The sequence below is a fragment of the Daphnia pulex genome, chromosome 5 (assembly GCF_021134715.1).
Source record: "Daphnia pulex isolate KAP4 chromosome 5, ASM2113471v1".
NCBI lineage: Eukaryota > Metazoa > Arthropoda > Branchiopoda > Diplostraca > Daphniidae > Daphnia > Daphnia pulex.
The window spans coordinates 11,394,943-11,412,434 of record NC_060021.1 but is presented as its reverse complement, the minus strand read 5'-3'; the positions used below and the strand labels follow the sequence as shown (position 1 = coordinate 11,412,434).

Genomic DNA, 17,492 nt, shown 5'->3' with positions numbered 1-17,492 from the left:
TAAAAACTCGTCTTCGACATTAATTGTATTTGACAGTTTTGTGTTATGTCGGGAAAACACACTGTATATTATCTATATATTGAAAGGTTATATTAAACTCTATAGATGCACATTGGCAAATGTATCTGTCCAATCGGAGAGAATTTGTAAATTAAATTAGAAATACTTTTTCAATGACTAGAAATGACACCATTCTAGGGGGCAAAGTGGGAATGTTGCAGAGAACCTTCTAGTTGCTCTGAGTAGTAGTGAGTTGTATTTAAATAGTCTCGCAACCGTTTGGGAAGTGGCAACATACTGATTTGATCTCGCCTGATCAACTTCAAAATAACAAATCTAAGATAATTAATGTGTGAATTAAATCAAATTAAACCATGTAGTTTATTTGAAAAATGTACCTGGACAAGTGTTGCAAGCTTTGAACTTGGCGGAATCGTGATACTGGGTGCAACAGCTGAACACGAGTAGGTCCGTGTGTTGGCCTTCGATGAAGGAAAAAAAGAAACCGACCACTCCTCGAGTGTTCGATAGCCTTATCTATGAACTCAACCATTGTTTGGCTCTTGAATCGGGCAACACTTCCGAAACTGAAGTTTCCTATTAAAATAAGATTTAAGAATTTTAGTCATAATAACTGATAATTAATTAATCGGAAAATGAATTACCATGATCGTGTTCGATGCGAACGTGTCTTACACCGCCGTTCAATTTAAACGACAAAGAGAAGATGTAATGATCATCGCTGCTATCTAAGTAACAACGTTATGAAATTATTAACACAGTTACGTATTTTTCTAATGAATCAATTTCTTAAATATTTGAAATAACTAAATTCATAATTAATGTAAAATGGTTTTTTTTTGGCAGTTACTAAAAAAATTGTCAAGAGCAAAAGAGAAACATATTATTAATACCTCGCACTAGAAAAGATCCGTCGGGTTCGTTGGACAATATTTGCTCAGCAGCTTCACCAGATAGAGGACCCCAATACCATCCATGGTCCTTCACAGCTTCGATTGAAGCAGCAAAGTCTAGATTAGTTTGATTGGTAGTCGTTTCCATATTAAACTCAGGTGAGCTATTCACATTTGTTTCGAACTCGTTCTGTACGCTGTTCGAAGCATTCGAATCCAAAACTTCCTCTGCCAAATCCGCTTGTTTTACCCTTTCTCTTGATTCAATTAAAGACGGAAGGGTAGGTGAGGGGCGAGAAGGAACACGAACAAATCCAACTTCTTCTTGCGGAACAGGAGGTAAAGCCCTACGTTGATATGGTGAGCTCTCAGTACACTGTGGATTGCTCGATTTGTTATCTGGTGTACTGAAAGTCCATCCGGTAGGACACACTTGATTGCATGATTCACCATGATACGATAAATGATGATGCGATGGAATGCGAAAAACACTGAAGAGTGCTTGCTTAATTCCTGCAGCAGTCACACTTAAACTCTTTCGACTTCGCTTTGTTCGAGCATCATCAAAGTTACTATTCTTAGCGACTACGTGTGGTGTCCAAACAAAGCAGCTTTTTCTTTTACTTTCCGAGGAGGTGGACTCGACCGATTTAGAGGGGACAACCATCCATGGACGTCTCCTTGACAAAGAAGTGTCTTGAAATTCACGCAAATAAGATTGGACTTCCTCAAGAGTCATATGAACAGGTTCACTGGGTTCTAACTTTGGCACAGCAGCAATACTGTGTCTATTTCTGCATGTGTTGTTTTGTCTTTGTTTCTGCCTTTCAATATTTGCCAAACTGTCAACAGGGAGTGAATAAACATCACATCCAGATTGAATGCAATTTGATTCTGTAGACGGTGCTGGCTTCTTAATCCGTAGTCTAACCTTAGGTTTCACAACAATGGCCAGAAGTGAGTGTGCCATTTCACTGGCAAATTTAGACACAGCACAGTCATTTAGCACTGGCTTAAGTTCAAGATCTTCTTCTTCACTGAAAGGGTCATCATAGAAGCGATCTTCCACATTGCCAAGCATCTTCCTAGAATCTTCAAAACCAGGAGGAGGATCCAATACAGGAATTTCTGATACTGTGATAAAATCATCTTCATTGCAACCATAGTCCATGGTTTAACATTCTATTCAAATCAATAAAATATATTAGCAAGAAGTTGTAAGCAATTTCAACTGATTGATTATTTGTTTGAATATTGTAACTGACCACAATTGTAAGCAGCTATCTAGAATTAAAGAACGACTGAAACATTGGTAAGTAAAGTATGCAGCGAAAATTCCAAAGGCTTCCTTTTATCAACGAGTTCGTAGACTCTTACAAATAGATTATTTGCCAATATTTAGTATTTACCGTCCTTAAAGAAGGTCACGAATAAGTAAGATCCGGGTTGAAGATTTTCGATCTCACATATCTCTGTGACAATGCTACGTTTTCCTTGAGTTGAAAGCGTTTCGTTCTGAAGGAAATATGGAGTAACCCCGAATCCAAACTATTAACAATGGAAAGTCGGACAAGAAGATATCATTGTTATCCTTCAGCACAGGCAACCGCCATGTTTTCTTTACTGTCAGTAAAGTATGGTATGCGGAGTGCGGGAGGCTAAATTGCGGGTTTTTTCAAGGCGTTCCTTTGAAACGTTTCGAATGGCTTGATTTCCACAGTTTATCAATCCCAAAAATTTCGAAACAATTTGTTGTGACAGCTAGCATGTCGTCTGTAGAAAAAGAGTAAAAATAGACAAATACAAACAAACTATGTCAAAAAGGCATATTCAAACAAATCTAGGAGGTCAGAAGATAAGTTAGCTGAATGTCTTGTTGATAAGTCTTATTGTTGCAGGAAGTGATTTGGTTTATCTCGCCACGCCACGAAGCCTATATCATGAGCCTGCAAAGTTTCCGTCCTTCTACTTTCGGCGTGTACCGATCGCAGGAAAGAGACCGTGTCTCCGGATATGGATAATGTGGTATGCTTTGTGTTTAAGTGATTACTTATTACATATTTTTACTATTGATTCAAATTTGGTTTCAAAATGAATTTCAAGTTGGATTTCCTCCAAAAGAGCCATGTACACATTAAAGATTGGGAAAAAGTGAAAGACAAAATACAGTCTTTGGTTACCGGGAGGCACAACCAACTTCAAGTAGTTTCTTTTTTACTTATAACATTCATTTGCCTAAACAAGAATAAAAGATATATTATATTATACTAATTTTTCTACTTCTCTGTAGGTTGTAGCTGATTTTGATTTCACACTCACCAAGTTCCATAATAATGGACAAAAAATTCCATCAACTTACAGTAATAAACCAAACTTAAAAAAAAATCATGCATGAAATAATAAATATACTTTATTTGTAGGTGTTATGGAAAGCTATTCTAATTGGCCAATGGAATGCAAAGAAGCTATTAGACTGTTAAAATCAAACTATCATGAAATAGACAATGACCCTCTCAGAACCATCAAAGAGAAGACACCACTATTATTAGATTTGTTAAGAGATGCTTTCAAAATAATGCAGTGCAGTAGGCTGCAGGAAAGTAATTTCAAATCTATGGTGGAAGAGAGCTCTATACAATTCAGGTAAAATTTTAAAATCTTTGTCTGATTTTTGTTTACATTTTTATTTTTTCAATTATAGGGAAGGTGTTGAAAGTTTTTTTGAAGATCTGAATATAGCCAACATACCTGTACTGATTATATCTGCTGGGCTTGGAAATATAATTCTCGAAGTGTTAAGCAAGCATAGTCTTCTGAAAAACAATCTCAAAGTTATAGCAAATCATGTTAAATATTATCAAATTGACGATGAAATTACTGATGCGGTTTCAAGTCGCCAGTTTGTTCATCCATACAACAAAGATGTTATCTCATCGCGTCTTTCGGACGGTTACTTTGAGAATTTATCACATTGCAAAAATATGATTCTTTTGGGGGATTCATTAGGAGATCTTCACATGTCTTGTGGTGCTGCCGCCAATACCCTATTGACAATTGGATTTCTTAATGAAAAGGTTGATAATACTGTAATTTACATTTTTAGGAATAAATCATATATAATCTGTTGCTTTAATACATCCCAGATTGAACAGTCCTTGGCGAACTACACGGAACATTTTGACATCGTTTTAGTCGACGATCAGACATTTAATGTACCAAATTCTTTGATAAAGTTAGTTGTGGGATAAACCTCAACCAGGATCTGAATTCTGAATTTGACAAATAAATGAAAATTTTTTTCGTCCTTAAATGCGGAAATATAAATCCAACCATAACACAAAGTTGTCACCTGTATGCCTCAATGCTTTTTTCTTTTCTTTTTTTTTTTTGGTTTGCTTGGCTTGTCCGGCTTCTCCGTCTTTCCGTGAGCCCGTCTTCCATCTATGACCTATTTAATTTTAAAAAGTTATCATTACTGAATAGTGGCAACAACGCATTAAGGACTACTCTACTCGTTAGATTTTCAAGTAAACAAAATAACAAGAAACCGATCACACTCTTGCTTATTAGATTTAAACCTGAGTTAACTGTGTCACTTTAAATTACTGAGCTATCAGCAGAAATGGTGGTTTGCAAGTATTTCCTAGAAGGGCGATGTAGATTTGGAGCCAATTGCAAGAACGAACATACTCAAAGTGAGAAAATCAGACATTTTTCAGTTCTCAGCATGCTGATAAGTTTTAACTGAAATGTATCATTGTTTCGGACGTAGATCGTCCTCTATCCTATCAACAACAGTCATTTAATCAACCAGTAAGACAACAATACTTCCCTCAGCAGCAGCAACTGCAGCGTACAGCAGAAAGCCAACAACCAGCAATTCTTGAAAATTTGCTGCAAGTTTTTGTTATTGCAGTTAATATAGAACATAATGTAATTAATTTTCTATTGCTTCCAGCTCTGTTGTAAAAGATGATGCTACCAACTCCATGCAGGGAGGGCAATGGTAAGGCCACTCACTAGTCTATAAAAATATTTATCAACTACTAGCTGTTACATAATTAAGTAACAATTGTTTTAAGGTTGTTTTCGTGTTACGCTCCACTGCTTAGAAAATTTACAAAAGCTGCTTTCAACAACAATGAGGAAAATCTCCCCAATTTGGTAGACTACAGTCCCGAAGAACTTCGTTGGGAAGCAATAAGCAGCAACATGAAAGGACAGTTTCATGATTATACTACCAAGCTACAACTGCTTTCACAAAGTTATCATACAATTCAGCGAGCTTTGCAAAATCTTGATCAAGCCACTTCAAACTTTATTGTAAATATTTTGAAAATATTTTTAAGCTATTTCCTAGTTAAAACATATTTTCTTCTCTTCAGGTCCAATATGAACGTGGGGAAAATGTTAGTCCAGCAGGCACAGCTTTAGCAACTTTTGTACCATCTCTCTCTGCAAATAACGTCAATGCAACTTCCAGTCCGTCTCAGTTTAGCTTTGCTCTGCCTTCCACCCAGCCTCACCAAGGTGTTGTTGCTCCCTTCAAATTTCAGTTACCTTCACAACAGCCTGCTGCTGCACCTTTCAGCTTTAAGTTGCCTTCTCAACAACCTGCTGCACCAGTAGCAGCACCTTTCACTTTTCAACCAGCTCAACAACAAGCTCAACAGTCTGCTGCTGCACCATCTTTCAGCTTTAAATTACCTTCTCAGCTTCCCATTCAATCTGCAGTAAACTATTCTTTCAACATCCATGCAATTTCTCATGTTGCTGAAAATTCGTCCTACGGCCCTCAGTTAAGTCAGACTAACATACAACAATTCAAAGCTGACAAATTTTCGTTTGGAAAAATTCCACGCATTCCGCCACCAAAAGAATTTCGTTAAAAATTGTTAACACAGTTCTGTTGTTGTGATTTAGCCGTTTAAGTATGTAAAGGTATTACAAAATTATTGGAAATTCAAATAAAATCTAATTTCTCAGTCGCTTTAGTTTTACGATTTACACTGTAATTTATCGCCGAGGTTGTATTCCGTTGCTCTGGAATTTATTTATTTTTATTTTTTTTATCTGTTTGTTAGCAAGACTTTGGTTGCCAAACCCAAGGTTTAACTTGAAAATACGATTATGACGGGATTGTACTTTTGACAGAAGCAGACGAACAACATTCAGTTATTTAGTCCAACGATCTGACATTTAGAACCACTTCTGTCATGTTACAACGTATTTTTAGTGTTTTTTGTTCGAGAGAATATTACGATATCGATGGGAAGCGATATTTTGTGCGTGAACTTATTGGCCAAGGGTAATAATGCTATTACACAACATGTACAAATGTCTCGCTAAAATTTTAAAAATTCGTAGTGGTTTCAGCACAGTTGACCTGGTAAGCGAGGCTTCCAGTGATCGCCTTTACGCCTTAAAAAAAATTCGATGTCACAGCACCGAAGATGAACAAGCTGCAGAACAAGAAATCCGATACCACAAGCAAATCAACCATCCCTCAGTTATTGAGTGTCTTGCTTTCAGAACAGTTGGAAGTGCTGATATTTCAAGCAATCAAACTAGTTTAGTCCTACTTCTATTACCATTTTACAAGGTAATAAGATTTTTTAAGGCATCAATTACCTCATGATCTACATGCACTCTTATTACCTAGTATGGATCATTGCAAACATTACTAGAAAAGAGATTATTAAAGAAAGAGCCATTATCTGACAAGCTCATTCTCAACTATTTTCAACAAATTTGTGAAGGATTAGCTGCTATACACGTTATTGGAGTAGCACATAGAGATCTAAAACCCGCGAATGTTTTACTTGCCCCTAACGACCGCGTAGTCATTATGGACCTTGGTAATATTTGAACTCTAACTCCGGAAGTATAAATTCTAGACTTACCTTGTTAGGTTCTGCTGCTCCTGCTACCGTGGAGATAACCAGCTACAACGCCGCTCAGAGACTCCAAGATGATGCAGCAGAACGTTGTTCCATGACTTATCGCGCACCAGAACTTTTTAACATCCAAAGTCCGTCTACCATCGATGAGCGTACTGATATCTGGGTATTTTAAATTGTTATTATTTTAAAAGTTAAGTTTTTTCCATAAATTGTGACTTTTTTTTAGTCTTTGGGGTGCCTGCTATATGCCCTCTGCTACTATAAATCGCCTTTTGATGAGGTATTTGAACGAGGAGATAGCGTTGCTTTGGCTGCCTCCAGTGGAATGAATCATTTTCCAAATTCCACTTCCCCAGGAGTCAATTCGTCGGTAAACGACTTAATTTCCACTTTGCTTGTTGTTGATCCCAAAGAAAGACCTTTCATTGCTGATGTTCTCAGTTCAATAGAAGCTCTCAAGGGGTTGTTGTAGGCTATAAAACTCTAACCAATAACAAATCAATATAATAAATGCCAAAAATGAAGAACAGTCCAATAGCAACTTTTGTTAAAGCTTCAACAATTCATACATTACATTATCGATTAGCTAACGATCGTTGCTTTGTCTTATACTTGATGAAGCGGAGTAGATTGTCTCTAGCAGTCATAACAACTGGGAGGTGATCCGCCGGTAGGCTACGACGTTGTGAATGGACACGATGCTTGAAAGTGGGTGCCAATGTTCTTAAACGCTCCACCAGTTGAACATCTCCAACAATTGGGTCTGTGTGATCCTCCTTGAAAACATCAAATAAGGCATCCATAGCTTCAGCTGTAATCCACAAGTCAGGAGAAAGGCAAGCAGTGTCGAGAAGGATTTGACCGATTCCGCGAACAATCGAAGATCGAGGTTCCAACATGGGTGGTTCAACTCCAGCTGCCATTGAGCCAAGTGTGCCGAGTATCTGAAGCAAATTCACTTTTGACTGAGGATGAGAACAGTCTACAACTCTCTGACAGAGGAGAGTGATGTCTTCTAACTTCAAAAGGTTGACTATGTCTTTATGATACGACAATTTTCGAATTATGGCACGCATAGAAGCAGTTGCACTTCCCAGCATCTGTTCCGACTTACTACCCTGGAAAGCCACGACTGCTAAGCCACACCAAATGTCGAATAAATCCTTGCTGCCACCAATATCGTCAACTTCGAAAACCATCACCATGTTACTTAAACACAAGAACCCCATACATTGGAGCGCTTCGTAACGTTTAATAAGAGATTTTCCTGAAATCCAAAACAAGACAAGATTATTTCAATTTACCTTCCACTACAGAATGAGAGTTGAATCAAGTTAAATACTAACCTGTTGGGTGCTGATTTAAAGCTTCAATTATATTCGTTGCCGGTAATTTTGCTTTTTCAATAACCAGTTGAAATAGTCGCGCATCGATGAAAGCTTTCTTCAACTCGGGATTCAAGTCTATAAGGCTTTCTTGAAATCCTTCATTACCCAGTGATTCATCGCTAATGGATTCATCTTCGTAGAATTCATCCGAGTCGCCATCGTCTCCAGAACAACAAATATTGGTTAATATTTCCAGAGATTTTATTTGAGCAGAGATTAATTCTTCGGCAGCTTCGACAGAATCGTATAATTTAGAGGCCAAAGAATCTTCTTCCATTGCATCCCCACCGTTTTCATCTATAACAAAATTAGGATACTGAAAAGCCGAAATATGATTAGCATTAATATAGAAACAAACCTTGAGTTGTCGGTAAATGATCGACCACTGAAGACGCTGCCTTCCTTTGATCAAGGCAAAGAGAAGAAGTCAGGATATTTATAATATCTTGAGTTGACTGTCCCAATTCTGATTTAATTTGAAAAATTGTTAATACAAATCTAGACACATTTTATCAGCACAGAATTTACCTGAATTCAACTGCTGATGGTTCAAGTTAAGAAGTATCATAAGTGATAGAGTTTTCAATAAAGGGCTAGATTCTTTCACATTGAGGAATTTCGAAATAATCTCTTTTTTCAAAACTTCTGTGTAGTCAGTATCACCCTGTTCTTCAGTTACTGTGCTGAGGAACTGGACAACCGACGAAACAACATCTAAGCCATACGCATTTACGTCCAAATACGAAATTAACATGGAAACTATGTTTTCGCGATGTATCCGGTCAACAGCTAGAGTGCTGCTTTCGGAGAGAAGATTTAATGTTGCAACTGTTTCTAGAAAGGTGGCTGTAGAAGTATCAATTTTGTTGCCAGGTGCTTTATGAGGTTTCCACTGTGGTGGGATTCTCTTTAATAAAGCAATCAGTGGTGTTAAAATGTCGTGTTCAATGGCAAGCTTGATCGCTTGATCTCCTCCTTTTGAAATTATCGTATGAAGTGCTGAAGCAGTAGAATGACAAACAGAGGCACTTGTATCCAGCAATAGAGGACCAAGAACTAAATAAAAGCGTAAATCGTTTTGATTCTAATTTTCTTATAAATTGACGATGCATACCTTTTATTAGTCCTTCTTGTAATGCTGCACATGAATCCTCATTATTTCTTATCAATCCTGCTAATGCATGGCAAGCCTAAACAAAGAAAAACATAGTTACAGAAGATGATTAAGAGGGAGGGAGAATAAAAGGTATTATACACAGTCCCGCTCTTCTGCTGATGAACTTTGTAACTGTCTTGAAAAAGACTTTAGGGTTTCTGACGAGAGGGCAGTTCCAGTATAAGGACTCTTGACAGCACAATCCATCACAATTTCTTCAGAGTCAGATTTATTAGCGAGTCCAGTGGGATTATCACGAACTTGCTTATTATGTCGGTTCGATTTGGATTTCCCCATCCTACCGGTATGTTGAGGTTAATTTTTTATCCAAATAAATGGAAATAAATTTTTCACTTACCTAGCTGACAAAATTAATAATATGGAGAAAAATTATGTTATCCAAGTTTCGTACAAGTAACTATGATAACGAAAAACCAGAAACGATCTCCCGCACAAGACTTGCACAAGAACCTTTCAACATGTCAGAGCACATGTTTGATAAGCAGACGAAAAAAGAAATGTTTACTTCTATCCCCAGATGGCACTTTTGCACTTTTACTTTTTCTTTTACTGTATAAAGAAATACCGAAATTCGTCCGTTTCAGTAAACTAATAAAGGGTCCTATCGTAAAGTAAAAAGAGAGCAGAATACAAGACGAAAAAGACTATCAAGTGAATTCAGAAAAAAGCTATTGTTGATGTTCGTTTTTTCATTTGTCCTATTGAAAAAGCCTTGAATGTGATAATTAATGGTTACTCTGTACTTCTCTAAAAAATACTATCAAGTCTACTATACACAGAAATGTTTATTCGGAATTATAGTAAATATTAAAGTTGGTTTATTAGGAACACTTGAGAAAACGGTAGTGAAGAATACTTCTCAAAATCTGTAAAGACAAGGACGATAGTGAAAATAGTTTAAGAAATATATATGAGGACCGATGAAATTATTCAAGCAATGGATGACAAATATTCTGAGATTATTCAGGATTTGTAAAGGGAAAACGGCGGAGTTAATAACCTCCTTGAGGAGGAGGAGGACCATAAGAGGAAACTGGAGGCGGCTGGAAAGATGGAGCAGAAGCATATCCAGCTTCTGACACCCCACCGTATCCCCCGCTGGAATGGCCGCCTCCGGAAGCCCCACCGTATCCGCCGCTGGAATGACCGCCTCCGGAAGCCCCACCATATCCGCCGCTGGAATGGCCGCCTCCGGAAGCCCCACCATATCCGCCGCTGGAATGACCGCCTCCGGAAGCCCCACCGTATCCGCCGCTGGAATGACCGCCTCCGGACGCTCCACCACCGTATCCAGCGCCTCCACCGTAAGAAGGAGCCGATTGATGAACAGGAGCAGAATGAACATGAACGTGAACTGGTGCGCCTCCTGATCCTCCTGGAGCTCTATGCCCCCCACCTCCACCGTAAGAAGGGACAGGAGCCGGTCTAGGCGGAGGAGGAGCGTGATGGATCGGCTGAGGAGCGGGAATGTATACTGGTTGAGGAGCAGGAATGTAAATGATTTGTGGAGGTGCAGCGCCATACCCACCACCACCTGTAACATTTAAATTAATTAAAGTTAGAAAACATACTTAAATTAATCATGAAGGATTAATAATTTAAATTTAAATTTAATTACCATGTCCTCCGCCACCGTATCCCCCTCCTCCTCCATGTCCTCCGCCACCATATCCACCTCCTCCTCCGTAGCTCATTCCGTAGCCGCCGCCACCTATTATTTTTGATTTTAAGTAAATTATAATAATCATCTAAGACATTTATAGATTATACGTACCCCTTCCCTTTCCTTTGGTAGCATCAGTGCCATGGACTAGCACCAATCCGAAAAGCAGAAAACATTTCAGCGTGTTCATGTTAACCTGAATCCCGTTAAAGAAAATACAAAATATTATTTGCCTAACATTTAAGTAATAAAACATTATTACCTTTGCCATGTTTAATCGATCAACAAGCTGCACCGAGAACGTTGGTCAACTGTGGTTTGAAATGGTCAGCAACAGTCGTTTATATATAGATCGCCCACCGTGCGTAAGGTGTGAGTCTGGTGTCAAAGACCGGGACCTACATCACAGAAGAGAAATGAAAGTCAGTTGTGACCGTGTGAAGTAAACTTTTCCCCTTGTTCCTATTCTTTCAATTCGATTAATCCAGCGGAACGGGACTCTAGCGATGGTCCACAAAGCATCTTCTGATTCAAGGACATTTCTTTTCCCTTCACCGGCTGGTTAATCGTCTCGGGAATCGGGAAAAAACCTCATTCACCCAGTTTCCTTTGACGACATGTTCATCGTGACACTTCAAAATTTTCAAGAGAAGAATTATTTAGGGTGAAATAACTCGGGCGTCCAAATTTAATACACAAGGCTAACACTGCATGAAGTCTTGAAAAAGTGAGAGTTACACGACGACAATCTGTAGACTAAACCATTATGTTGAACATATAGACTCTGGACGGCTGTATAGGATCGGGTCATGCAGCGAAAGTTCTTTTGTTAAAAAGTCTGGACTTTCATTTTTAGGAAATCCACGAAGTTTAGACGAAAGGTTTCAGAGAAGTGTGAAGCAAATCTGCTCAACACAAAAATAGAAATTTATCTTCAGTCTTTATTAAATCACTCCCACCTGTGGAAATCAAAACATACGATCGCAACTGGAATTAGTATCGCAGAAACTTTGTGTATAATCTATAATGATATCAAATCAATTCTACAGAATCAAACTGGAATGCACAAAAGGGTATGAAGGTTGAACCACTTCAAGTGGTAGAATGAAATGAATAGTGCCATTAGTTACTAATAATAATCTCCTGCGAAGGTATCACCATATGATGGAAAAATTGGAGCTGACGGATAACCGTATCCTGGCGATCCTTGGAATCCTTCGTGGCCTCCGAAACCAAAATCTGGTTGTGAAGAATAGGATGCCGCCGGATGAGATGAGTAGCCACCAGCCGATGCGTAAGCAAAGCCTCCACCGCCGTATTCCCCAACTCTGTGAATTGTTAAGAACTCGAGTTATCATCAATTTGATTAAGAATGATTGGGTAAGAATTCACCCGTGATGTTGATGATGATGTTGATGATGACCTTTGTGGTGCCCTTTATGATGACCTTTATGATGCCCTTTATGATGACCTTTATGATGACCTTTGTGGTGCCCTTTTATGATGATGTCACAAAAATTAAAGATTCGAAAACGATGACTTATTTGCAAATTTAGGGAATCTTCTTATTCGTAGAAATAAAAATTTAACTGACCTTTTTCACCTCCATATTCCCCGCCACCGTATTCTCCACCCCCGTATTCTCCACCGCTGTGATGGTGCCCCTTGTGATGGTGCCCTTTGTGATGGTGCCCCTTGTGATGGTGCCCCTTATGGCGTCCTTTAAAATGTCCTATTCGTAATTGATTATAAGAAGAATTAATTAACTTTCCAACACCAAAAAAAGCTATACAATTGATTTTTATTTGTGAGTAAATTATTGTGATTTCTAGATTTCTCGAGTTACTTAAGCATAGCTGGGCTAACCTTTCTCACCTCCGTATTCTCCGCCTTCGTATTCACCGCTATTGTATTCTTCTACAGCTCCAAATTCCGCGCCGTAACCCGAGTCTACAAATTATTAAGGAAATTGTTCAAAATTCAATTAAAATTGAAATAATATTACCTTTCCCATCCGTTGCCTCGGTGCCATGTTGAACTAGGACCAGTCCAACTAATAGCAAGCACAGGATCGAAATCGTAAACTATTTGGAATATGCAAAAATCAGATTTTTGTAAATCCATACAACCAACAACTATAACTGCGCTTTACCTTTTTCATTTTTTCTATTCAAGCAATTACAAAGAACGATTCTCAACTGTTGTTTCATGAAGTTTAGCAGTCCCTTATATATGGCCGAACGATACAATTTTCCAATCTATAAAAATAAAAGAAAGCAAATTAGCCGTGCACGGACGCTAAAAAGAATTTTCTCTTAACTTTTCCAATAGGTTTTCCTGTAGTTAAATGATATGAAATCCAACTATTTGGTGTGGGAGACGCAGTTTCCTTTCCATTCTACTGGTTGTCGAATCTCTACTTAGGCCCCCACCCTATTACTTAAAATGAATAACGTTAAATTTCACACTTGCACAATTAACATGATCGTTTATAGAGTTTATTATAACGACACATATCGGCGAAAGTGAAGTTATATGGGGGTACTACGGTGCAATAAAGTGCAAAGTTGTTTTATAGTCCTATATACTGATATATAGTTAGAGAATATAATCAAGGAGGACGAAGTAGGATCACACATTTGTGTTTGCTGTATGGCCCATTGAGTCGAGCGTAACGGGAGATTACACAATAAGGATACGCATATTGCTGTTGTTTGGCATACAACTTTCACTTGCTTTGTCTGCAATAAAGACTCGGTGCAAGCTTGCGATTAAATTTGATGGTTACTTCTGTCTACTTTGATCATAATTGATGAAGCTATATATGTAATCGTACGTATAGATTCACAAGTCTGCATAGATTGAGAAAAAGAATAATTTACTGTGCCCATTCTCGTGCAATCAATCAAATATTGTACAAAGATCGCATTTTGTCAAATTGGAAATTAAAGTATGGGACAATGTATGATTTTGGTGCAGATAGTGGCAAGTTTTAAAAGGGTCAAATACATTAATCTGCCTAACTGGGAAACTAATACCCTCCTCCGGACTGGGAAGAAGCGCCGTAAGACTCAACTGGGGCTGATGGCTGAGAATGGGCCATTGGGGCAGCATGACCACCGCCACCACCATAAGATGCCATTGGGGCTGGTTGATGGGGCATTGGAGCAGGAGCTTGCTGGTGAGATACCATTGGGGCTGATTGATAGGATTGAGCTGATGGACCACCACCGTAAGATGGCATTGGGGCCGGTTGTTGGGGCATTGGAGCAGGGGCTGATTGATAGGATGGAGCTGATGGAGCCGTATGACCACCTCCGTAAGATGACATCGGGGCCGATTGGTGGGGCATTGGGGCAGGAAGTGGTTGATGAGAAGCCATTGGGGCTGATTGATAGGATTGAGCCATTGGGGCTGGAGCTGATTGGTACGATTGTGCTGGGGCTGGTTGATGGGACTGGGCCATTGAAGGAGCATGGCCACCTGATGATCCTCCGTATCCAGCTTGGCCTCCTTGACCTCCGCCGTAAGAGGCCATTGGAGCAGGTCGATGGGGTGCAGCAGGGGCCGGTCGACGGGGTGCAGCAGGGGCCGGACGGTGAGGTGCCATAGCAGGAGCGGGAGCAGGGGCGTGAATATGAATATGAATTGGAGCACTTCCAGTCGATCCTGCCCCATAGCCTCCGTGAGAAGGAGCAGAAGCCGGTCTTGGAGCTGGAGCGTGTTGTTGTACAGGAGGGGAATAAGCCATGGGACGAGGAGCCGAACCTCCATAGCTGACTCCGCCTAACAAACATCAACAATATTATAAAAATGCTTAAAACTCGTCAGCGATCTGTTTTATTTGCATACCTCCACTGCTTCCGCCGTAGCCTCCTCCGCCGCTGCTTCCGCCGTAGCCTCCTCCTCCACCGCTGCTTCCGCCGTAGCCTCCTGCAGGAGTTGGTTATACAATAATTAATAAATAGTTTGTTAATACAACTTGGTTAATACACGAATATGATACAATATACGACTCGTCAGCGATCTGCTTTATTTGCATACCTCCACTGCTTCCACCGTAGCCTCCTGACATACCACCACCGTATCCTCCACCTGTAACATTATCAAACAATTTAAACAAGAGTCGACAAACATAATTTAAATCTAAGGCAAATAAAGGCAAATAAGTTGAACATTTTGACATTTGTCATTACCTCTTCCTCCTTTTCTTCCAGCGTCAGTGCCATTGATTAGCACCAGGGCAAACAGCAGAAAACATTTCAACGAGTTCATATTAACCTGAATTGTGTAAAAGAATATTTAGAACTATACTTTTATCAGCAACTACTAATGTTAAAATGCGTACCTTAAACATTGTGATGTAGTAGCTAGTGTAATACAAGATGACAAACAGGACGAGTGATGCCAACTGTGCTTTGAAATGGTCAGAAGCCGCCGCTTATATACCTCTGCATCCTATTCCAATGTCGAATCACCGCCAGTAAAGAGAGAAGAAAGTTACGTACAGAAATGATCTCGTCTTCTCTCTTGTCCTTCCAATTAAATTTAATCGTACGTAACGCGACGAAAACGGTTTATCAAAAAGTGACGTCAAGGACGCCATTTCCCTTTTTAACACAATCTGGACATCGTTTTGAGGTGGAAAAACCAGAGGGAGAGTGGACAGTTTCAGCTACCCTGCACTGTTTACCCAATTTTTCTTGGCCAAATTTCAGTAGGCCTACGGCTTGCAAAAAGATGATAAAACGGTTTAGAAATAACTAGGGCGGAAAAGATTTTTCGATAACATGAGGCTAACACTGCATGAGGTCTTGATTTATCAAACAAAAGGGAGAGTTTTCATCGGAAAATGTGCTATCAAATGAAGAAAATACAATTGTTGAAATGTGTACATAGTTATGATAAATGTTCAAGTCTATACAGATCGTACTGAGGCAGTAGGTCATGCAACACCATTCTGTAACTTTCTTCTGACTACTATTTAAGGACATGTGACTACGGTTGGGTGGACAACAGATTTTGGCAAATTGTAGGGCTGATGTAAAGTCTTACTTGCCCATTCACGTCATGAAATGGCGTTTTTTTCCCAGATATATATTTTCCAGCAGCAGAACGAAACCACGTGGTAACACTAAGCAGGTAATAACTCATCCTGACGTCTGAAGGTTGGCGAAAACCAGACGCTATAACATCTCCTAGTGTTTCACGTATTGCAACGTTATTTCTTATTGAATAGAATGAGACAATATAAATGACGCTGTCACACGATCGATAGAAAAATAGATTTGAAGCAAAGAATATTCGGTTCCACATGAAATTTACCTACTAACTTCTCGAGTCTCGACAATCATCATCTGCATCAGCTCAAATCAGTCAAATGAGAGACAGGGTGATCATTTTACAAGGTTGCATGTCCTCTCCTTTTTATTTTTAAAAATGAGAATTATGATTTATGAATTAAATTTCCAGTGTGGCCGAGGTATGGAGAGGTCTCTCCATGCCCATGGTGTGGCTTCTGGTCTAATACAATATTCAATAATTTTTTTTAATTGCTTTCGTATTCAGACAATGTATTTTCGTCTTGCGTATAATAGTGAGGACAGGAGTTGAATGAAAATGAGATACAAATCGTTAATTACTTATGGGTACGGCGATAAACTCTGTATACAAGAAAGAAATACAATTTCTTAATCAACATTTTGTTAGCCAGATAGGCCTATTATGCATGTTCCGGTTCTGTTAATTAGACGCTCAGTAAGTGCTATATCCTCCACTTTGGTGATGTGGTTTATTATGTGGTTTATGGTGAGGCTTGAACAGTTTGAAAATTGGTTTGTGGTGAGGCTTATGGGGCTTGTGGGGCTTATGATCACCTATGATAAGTCGTAAGCGAAGACAATTTCAAATTCAATTTTAAATTCAATTTCTTATTCCTAACTCAACAAATCGCAATGTTTGGCCAAATTTGGCACACAAATATTACCTTCATATCCTCCTCCATATCCTCCGCTACCGTAATCTCCACCGTAACCCGAACCTAATTAAAATCGTTCAAATAAATGTGATCAAGTTTCGTTAGATAAAATCGATTTACCTTTTTCTTTTTTCTTCGCCTCAGCCCCGTGATGGACTAGCACTAGCCCAATCAATACTACTAAGCACAGCATCGATATCGTAAACTGTGAATTGAATTGAAGATAAAGTTTAGATTTTACAACAACTTGAGTGCGTTGAATATACCTTCTGCATGTTGATTCGCGCTGAATACAAGTCGGTAGTGGAGGTAATGGTCAACTGTGGATTCAAGTGGTGGTAGCAGTCGTTTATATACAAGCCTATACAGCCAGTTGACTAGTATTATCGAATGCTATTAAAAAAACTCATAACATCACACCCTAGAAAGTCGTTCTCACTTTCCATTCGTTAAAAAAGATGGGCGTAATA

General features: G+C 39.0%; 8 protein-coding genes across 20 annotated transcripts; 2 read left to right on the top strand and 6 right to left on the bottom strand.

The window, feature by feature from the left end:
- Positions 1–7: 7 nt before the first annotated feature.
- Positions 8–2,517, bottom strand: LOC124194765. Its single transcript, XM_046589118.1, has 6 exons — positions 2,324–2,517; positions 2,180–2,262; positions 915–2,096; positions 666–749; positions 399–597; positions 8–336 (listed from the first exon to the last, which is right to left on the bottom strand). Exons 3-6 carry the CDS (start codon positions 2,083–2,085, stop codon positions 195–197), a joined length of 1,596 nt encoding a protein of 531 aa, XP_046445074.1. The 5' UTR covers positions 2,086–2,096; positions 2,180–2,262; positions 2,324–2,517; the 3' UTR covers positions 8–194.
- A 128-nt stretch (positions 2,518–2,645) lies between these two features.
- Positions 2,646–5,902, top strand: LOC124194766 (cytosolic 5'-nucleotidase 3-like). 4 transcript variants are annotated; one of them, XM_046589122.1, is made up of 9 exons: positions 2,646–2,939; positions 3,018–3,116; positions 3,205–3,274; positions 3,335–3,557; positions 3,616–3,988; positions 4,058–4,609; positions 4,687–4,920; positions 4,997–5,237; positions 5,300–5,902. In XM_046589122.1, exons 1-6 carry the CDS (start codon positions 2,928–2,930, stop codon positions 4,160–4,162), a joined length of 882 nt encoding a protein of 293 aa, XP_046445078.1. In that variant the 5' UTR covers positions 2,646–2,927; the 3' UTR covers positions 4,163–4,609; positions 4,687–4,920; positions 4,997–5,237; positions 5,300–5,902. The 4 variants fall into 4 exon arrangements, with proteins under 4 accessions (XP_046445078.1, XP_046445076.1, XP_046445077.1 ...); XM_046589121.1 differs by having other exon boundaries at positions 2,657–2,761; positions 2,813–2,939; positions 3,616–4,609; XM_046589120.1 differs by having other exon boundaries at positions 2,652–2,939; positions 3,616–4,609.
- On the bottom strand, positions 3,578–9,880 carry LOC124194764 (HEAT repeat-containing protein 3-like). 3 transcript variants are annotated; one of them, XR_006875055.1, is made up of 10 exons: positions 9,720–9,880; positions 9,461–9,659; positions 9,320–9,395; positions 8,734–9,261; positions 8,564–8,671; positions 8,164–8,502; positions 7,387–8,084; positions 6,818–7,300; positions 4,264–4,362; positions 3,578–4,183 (listed from the first exon to the last, which is right to left on the bottom strand). XR_006875055.1 is itself a non-coding variant. In XM_046589117.1 (7 exons), exons 2-7 carry the CDS (start codon positions 9,656–9,658, stop codon positions 7,393–7,395), a joined length of 1,941 nt encoding a protein of 646 aa, XP_046445073.1. In that variant the 5' UTR covers position 9,659; positions 9,720–9,880; the 3' UTR covers positions 7,343–7,392. The 3 variants fall into 3 exon arrangements, 1 of the variants encoding a protein (XP_046445073.1); XR_006875054.1 differs by having other exon boundaries at positions 7,392–8,084; XM_046589117.1 differs by lacking the exons at positions 3,578–4,183; positions 4,264–4,362; positions 6,818–7,300 and having other exon boundaries at positions 7,343–8,084.
- On the top strand, positions 6,053–7,346 carry LOC124194769 (serine/threonine-protein kinase 16-like). Its single transcript, XM_046589127.1, has 5 exons — positions 6,053–6,222; positions 6,282–6,516; positions 6,577–6,772; positions 6,826–6,980; positions 7,044–7,346. Exons 1-5 carry the CDS (start codon positions 6,131–6,133, stop codon positions 7,287–7,289), a joined length of 924 nt encoding a protein of 307 aa, XP_046445083.1. The 5' UTR covers positions 6,053–6,130; the 3' UTR covers positions 7,290–7,346.
- Positions 9,881–10,147: 267 nt separating the features above from the next.
- Positions 10,148–11,459, bottom strand: LOC124194770 (glycine-rich protein 5-like). The gene is made up of 4 exons (XM_046589128.1): positions 11,308–11,459; positions 11,157–11,241; positions 11,001–11,093; positions 10,148–10,916 (listed from the first exon to the last, which is right to left on the bottom strand). Exons 1-4 carry the CDS (start codon positions 11,314–11,316, stop codon positions 10,375–10,377), a joined length of 729 nt encoding a protein of 242 aa, XP_046445084.1. The 5' UTR covers positions 11,317–11,459; the 3' UTR covers positions 10,148–10,374.
- A 585-nt stretch (positions 11,460–12,044) lies between these two features.
- Positions 12,045–13,301, bottom strand: LOC124194771 (pupal cuticle protein Edg-91-like). Of its 4 annotated transcripts, none has more exons than XM_046589129.1 (6): positions 13,198–13,301; positions 13,051–13,129; positions 12,912–12,995; positions 12,640–12,777; positions 12,438–12,540; positions 12,045–12,373 (listed from the first exon to the last, which is right to left on the bottom strand). In XM_046589129.1, the coding sequence occupies exons 1-6, from the start codon at positions 13,204–13,206 to the stop codon at positions 12,175–12,177; spliced, it is 612 nt and encodes a 203-aa protein (XP_046445085.1). In that variant the 5' UTR covers positions 13,207–13,301; the 3' UTR covers positions 12,045–12,174. The 4 variants fall into 4 exon arrangements, with proteins under 4 accessions (XP_046445085.1, XP_046445087.1, XP_046445086.1 ...); XM_046589131.1 differs by having other exon boundaries at positions 12,640–12,765; XM_046589130.1 differs by having other exon boundaries at positions 12,921–12,995.
- Positions 13,302–13,521: 220 nt separating this feature from the next.
- On the bottom strand, positions 13,522–16,329 carry LOC124194768 (skin secretory protein xP2-like). 4 transcript variants are annotated; one of them, XM_046589124.1, is made up of 6 exons: positions 16,101–16,329; positions 15,394–15,503; positions 15,242–15,326; positions 15,090–15,140; positions 14,927–14,978; positions 13,522–14,833 (listed from the first exon to the last, which is right to left on the bottom strand). In XM_046589124.1, exons 2-6 carry the CDS (start codon positions 15,400–15,402, stop codon positions 14,077–14,079), a joined length of 954 nt encoding a protein of 317 aa, XP_046445080.1. In that variant the 5' UTR covers positions 15,403–15,503; positions 16,101–16,329; the 3' UTR covers positions 13,522–14,076. The 4 variants fall into 4 exon arrangements, with proteins under 4 accessions (XP_046445080.1, XP_046445079.1, XP_046445081.1 ...); XM_046589123.1 differs by having other exon boundaries at positions 13,522–14,831; positions 14,898–14,978; positions 16,101–16,328; XM_046589125.1 differs by having other exon boundaries at positions 13,522–14,831; positions 14,898–14,948; positions 16,101–16,328.
- Positions 16,330–16,601: 272 nt separating this feature from the next.
- On the bottom strand, positions 16,602–17,401 carry LOC124193431 (transcriptional repressor protein YY1-like). Of its 2 annotated transcripts, none has more exons than XM_046587225.1 (4): positions 17,289–17,401; positions 17,139–17,227; positions 17,032–17,087; positions 16,602–16,921 (listed from the first exon to the last, which is right to left on the bottom strand). In XM_046587225.1, exons 1-4 carry the CDS (start codon positions 17,295–17,297, stop codon positions 16,800–16,802), a joined length of 276 nt encoding a protein of 91 aa, XP_046443181.1. In that variant the 5' UTR covers positions 17,298–17,401; the 3' UTR covers positions 16,602–16,799. The 2 variants fall into 2 exon arrangements, with proteins under 2 accessions (XP_046443181.1, XP_046443182.1); XM_046587226.1 differs by having other exon boundaries at positions 17,032–17,085; positions 17,143–17,227.
- Positions 17,402–17,492: the final 91 nt, after the last annotated feature.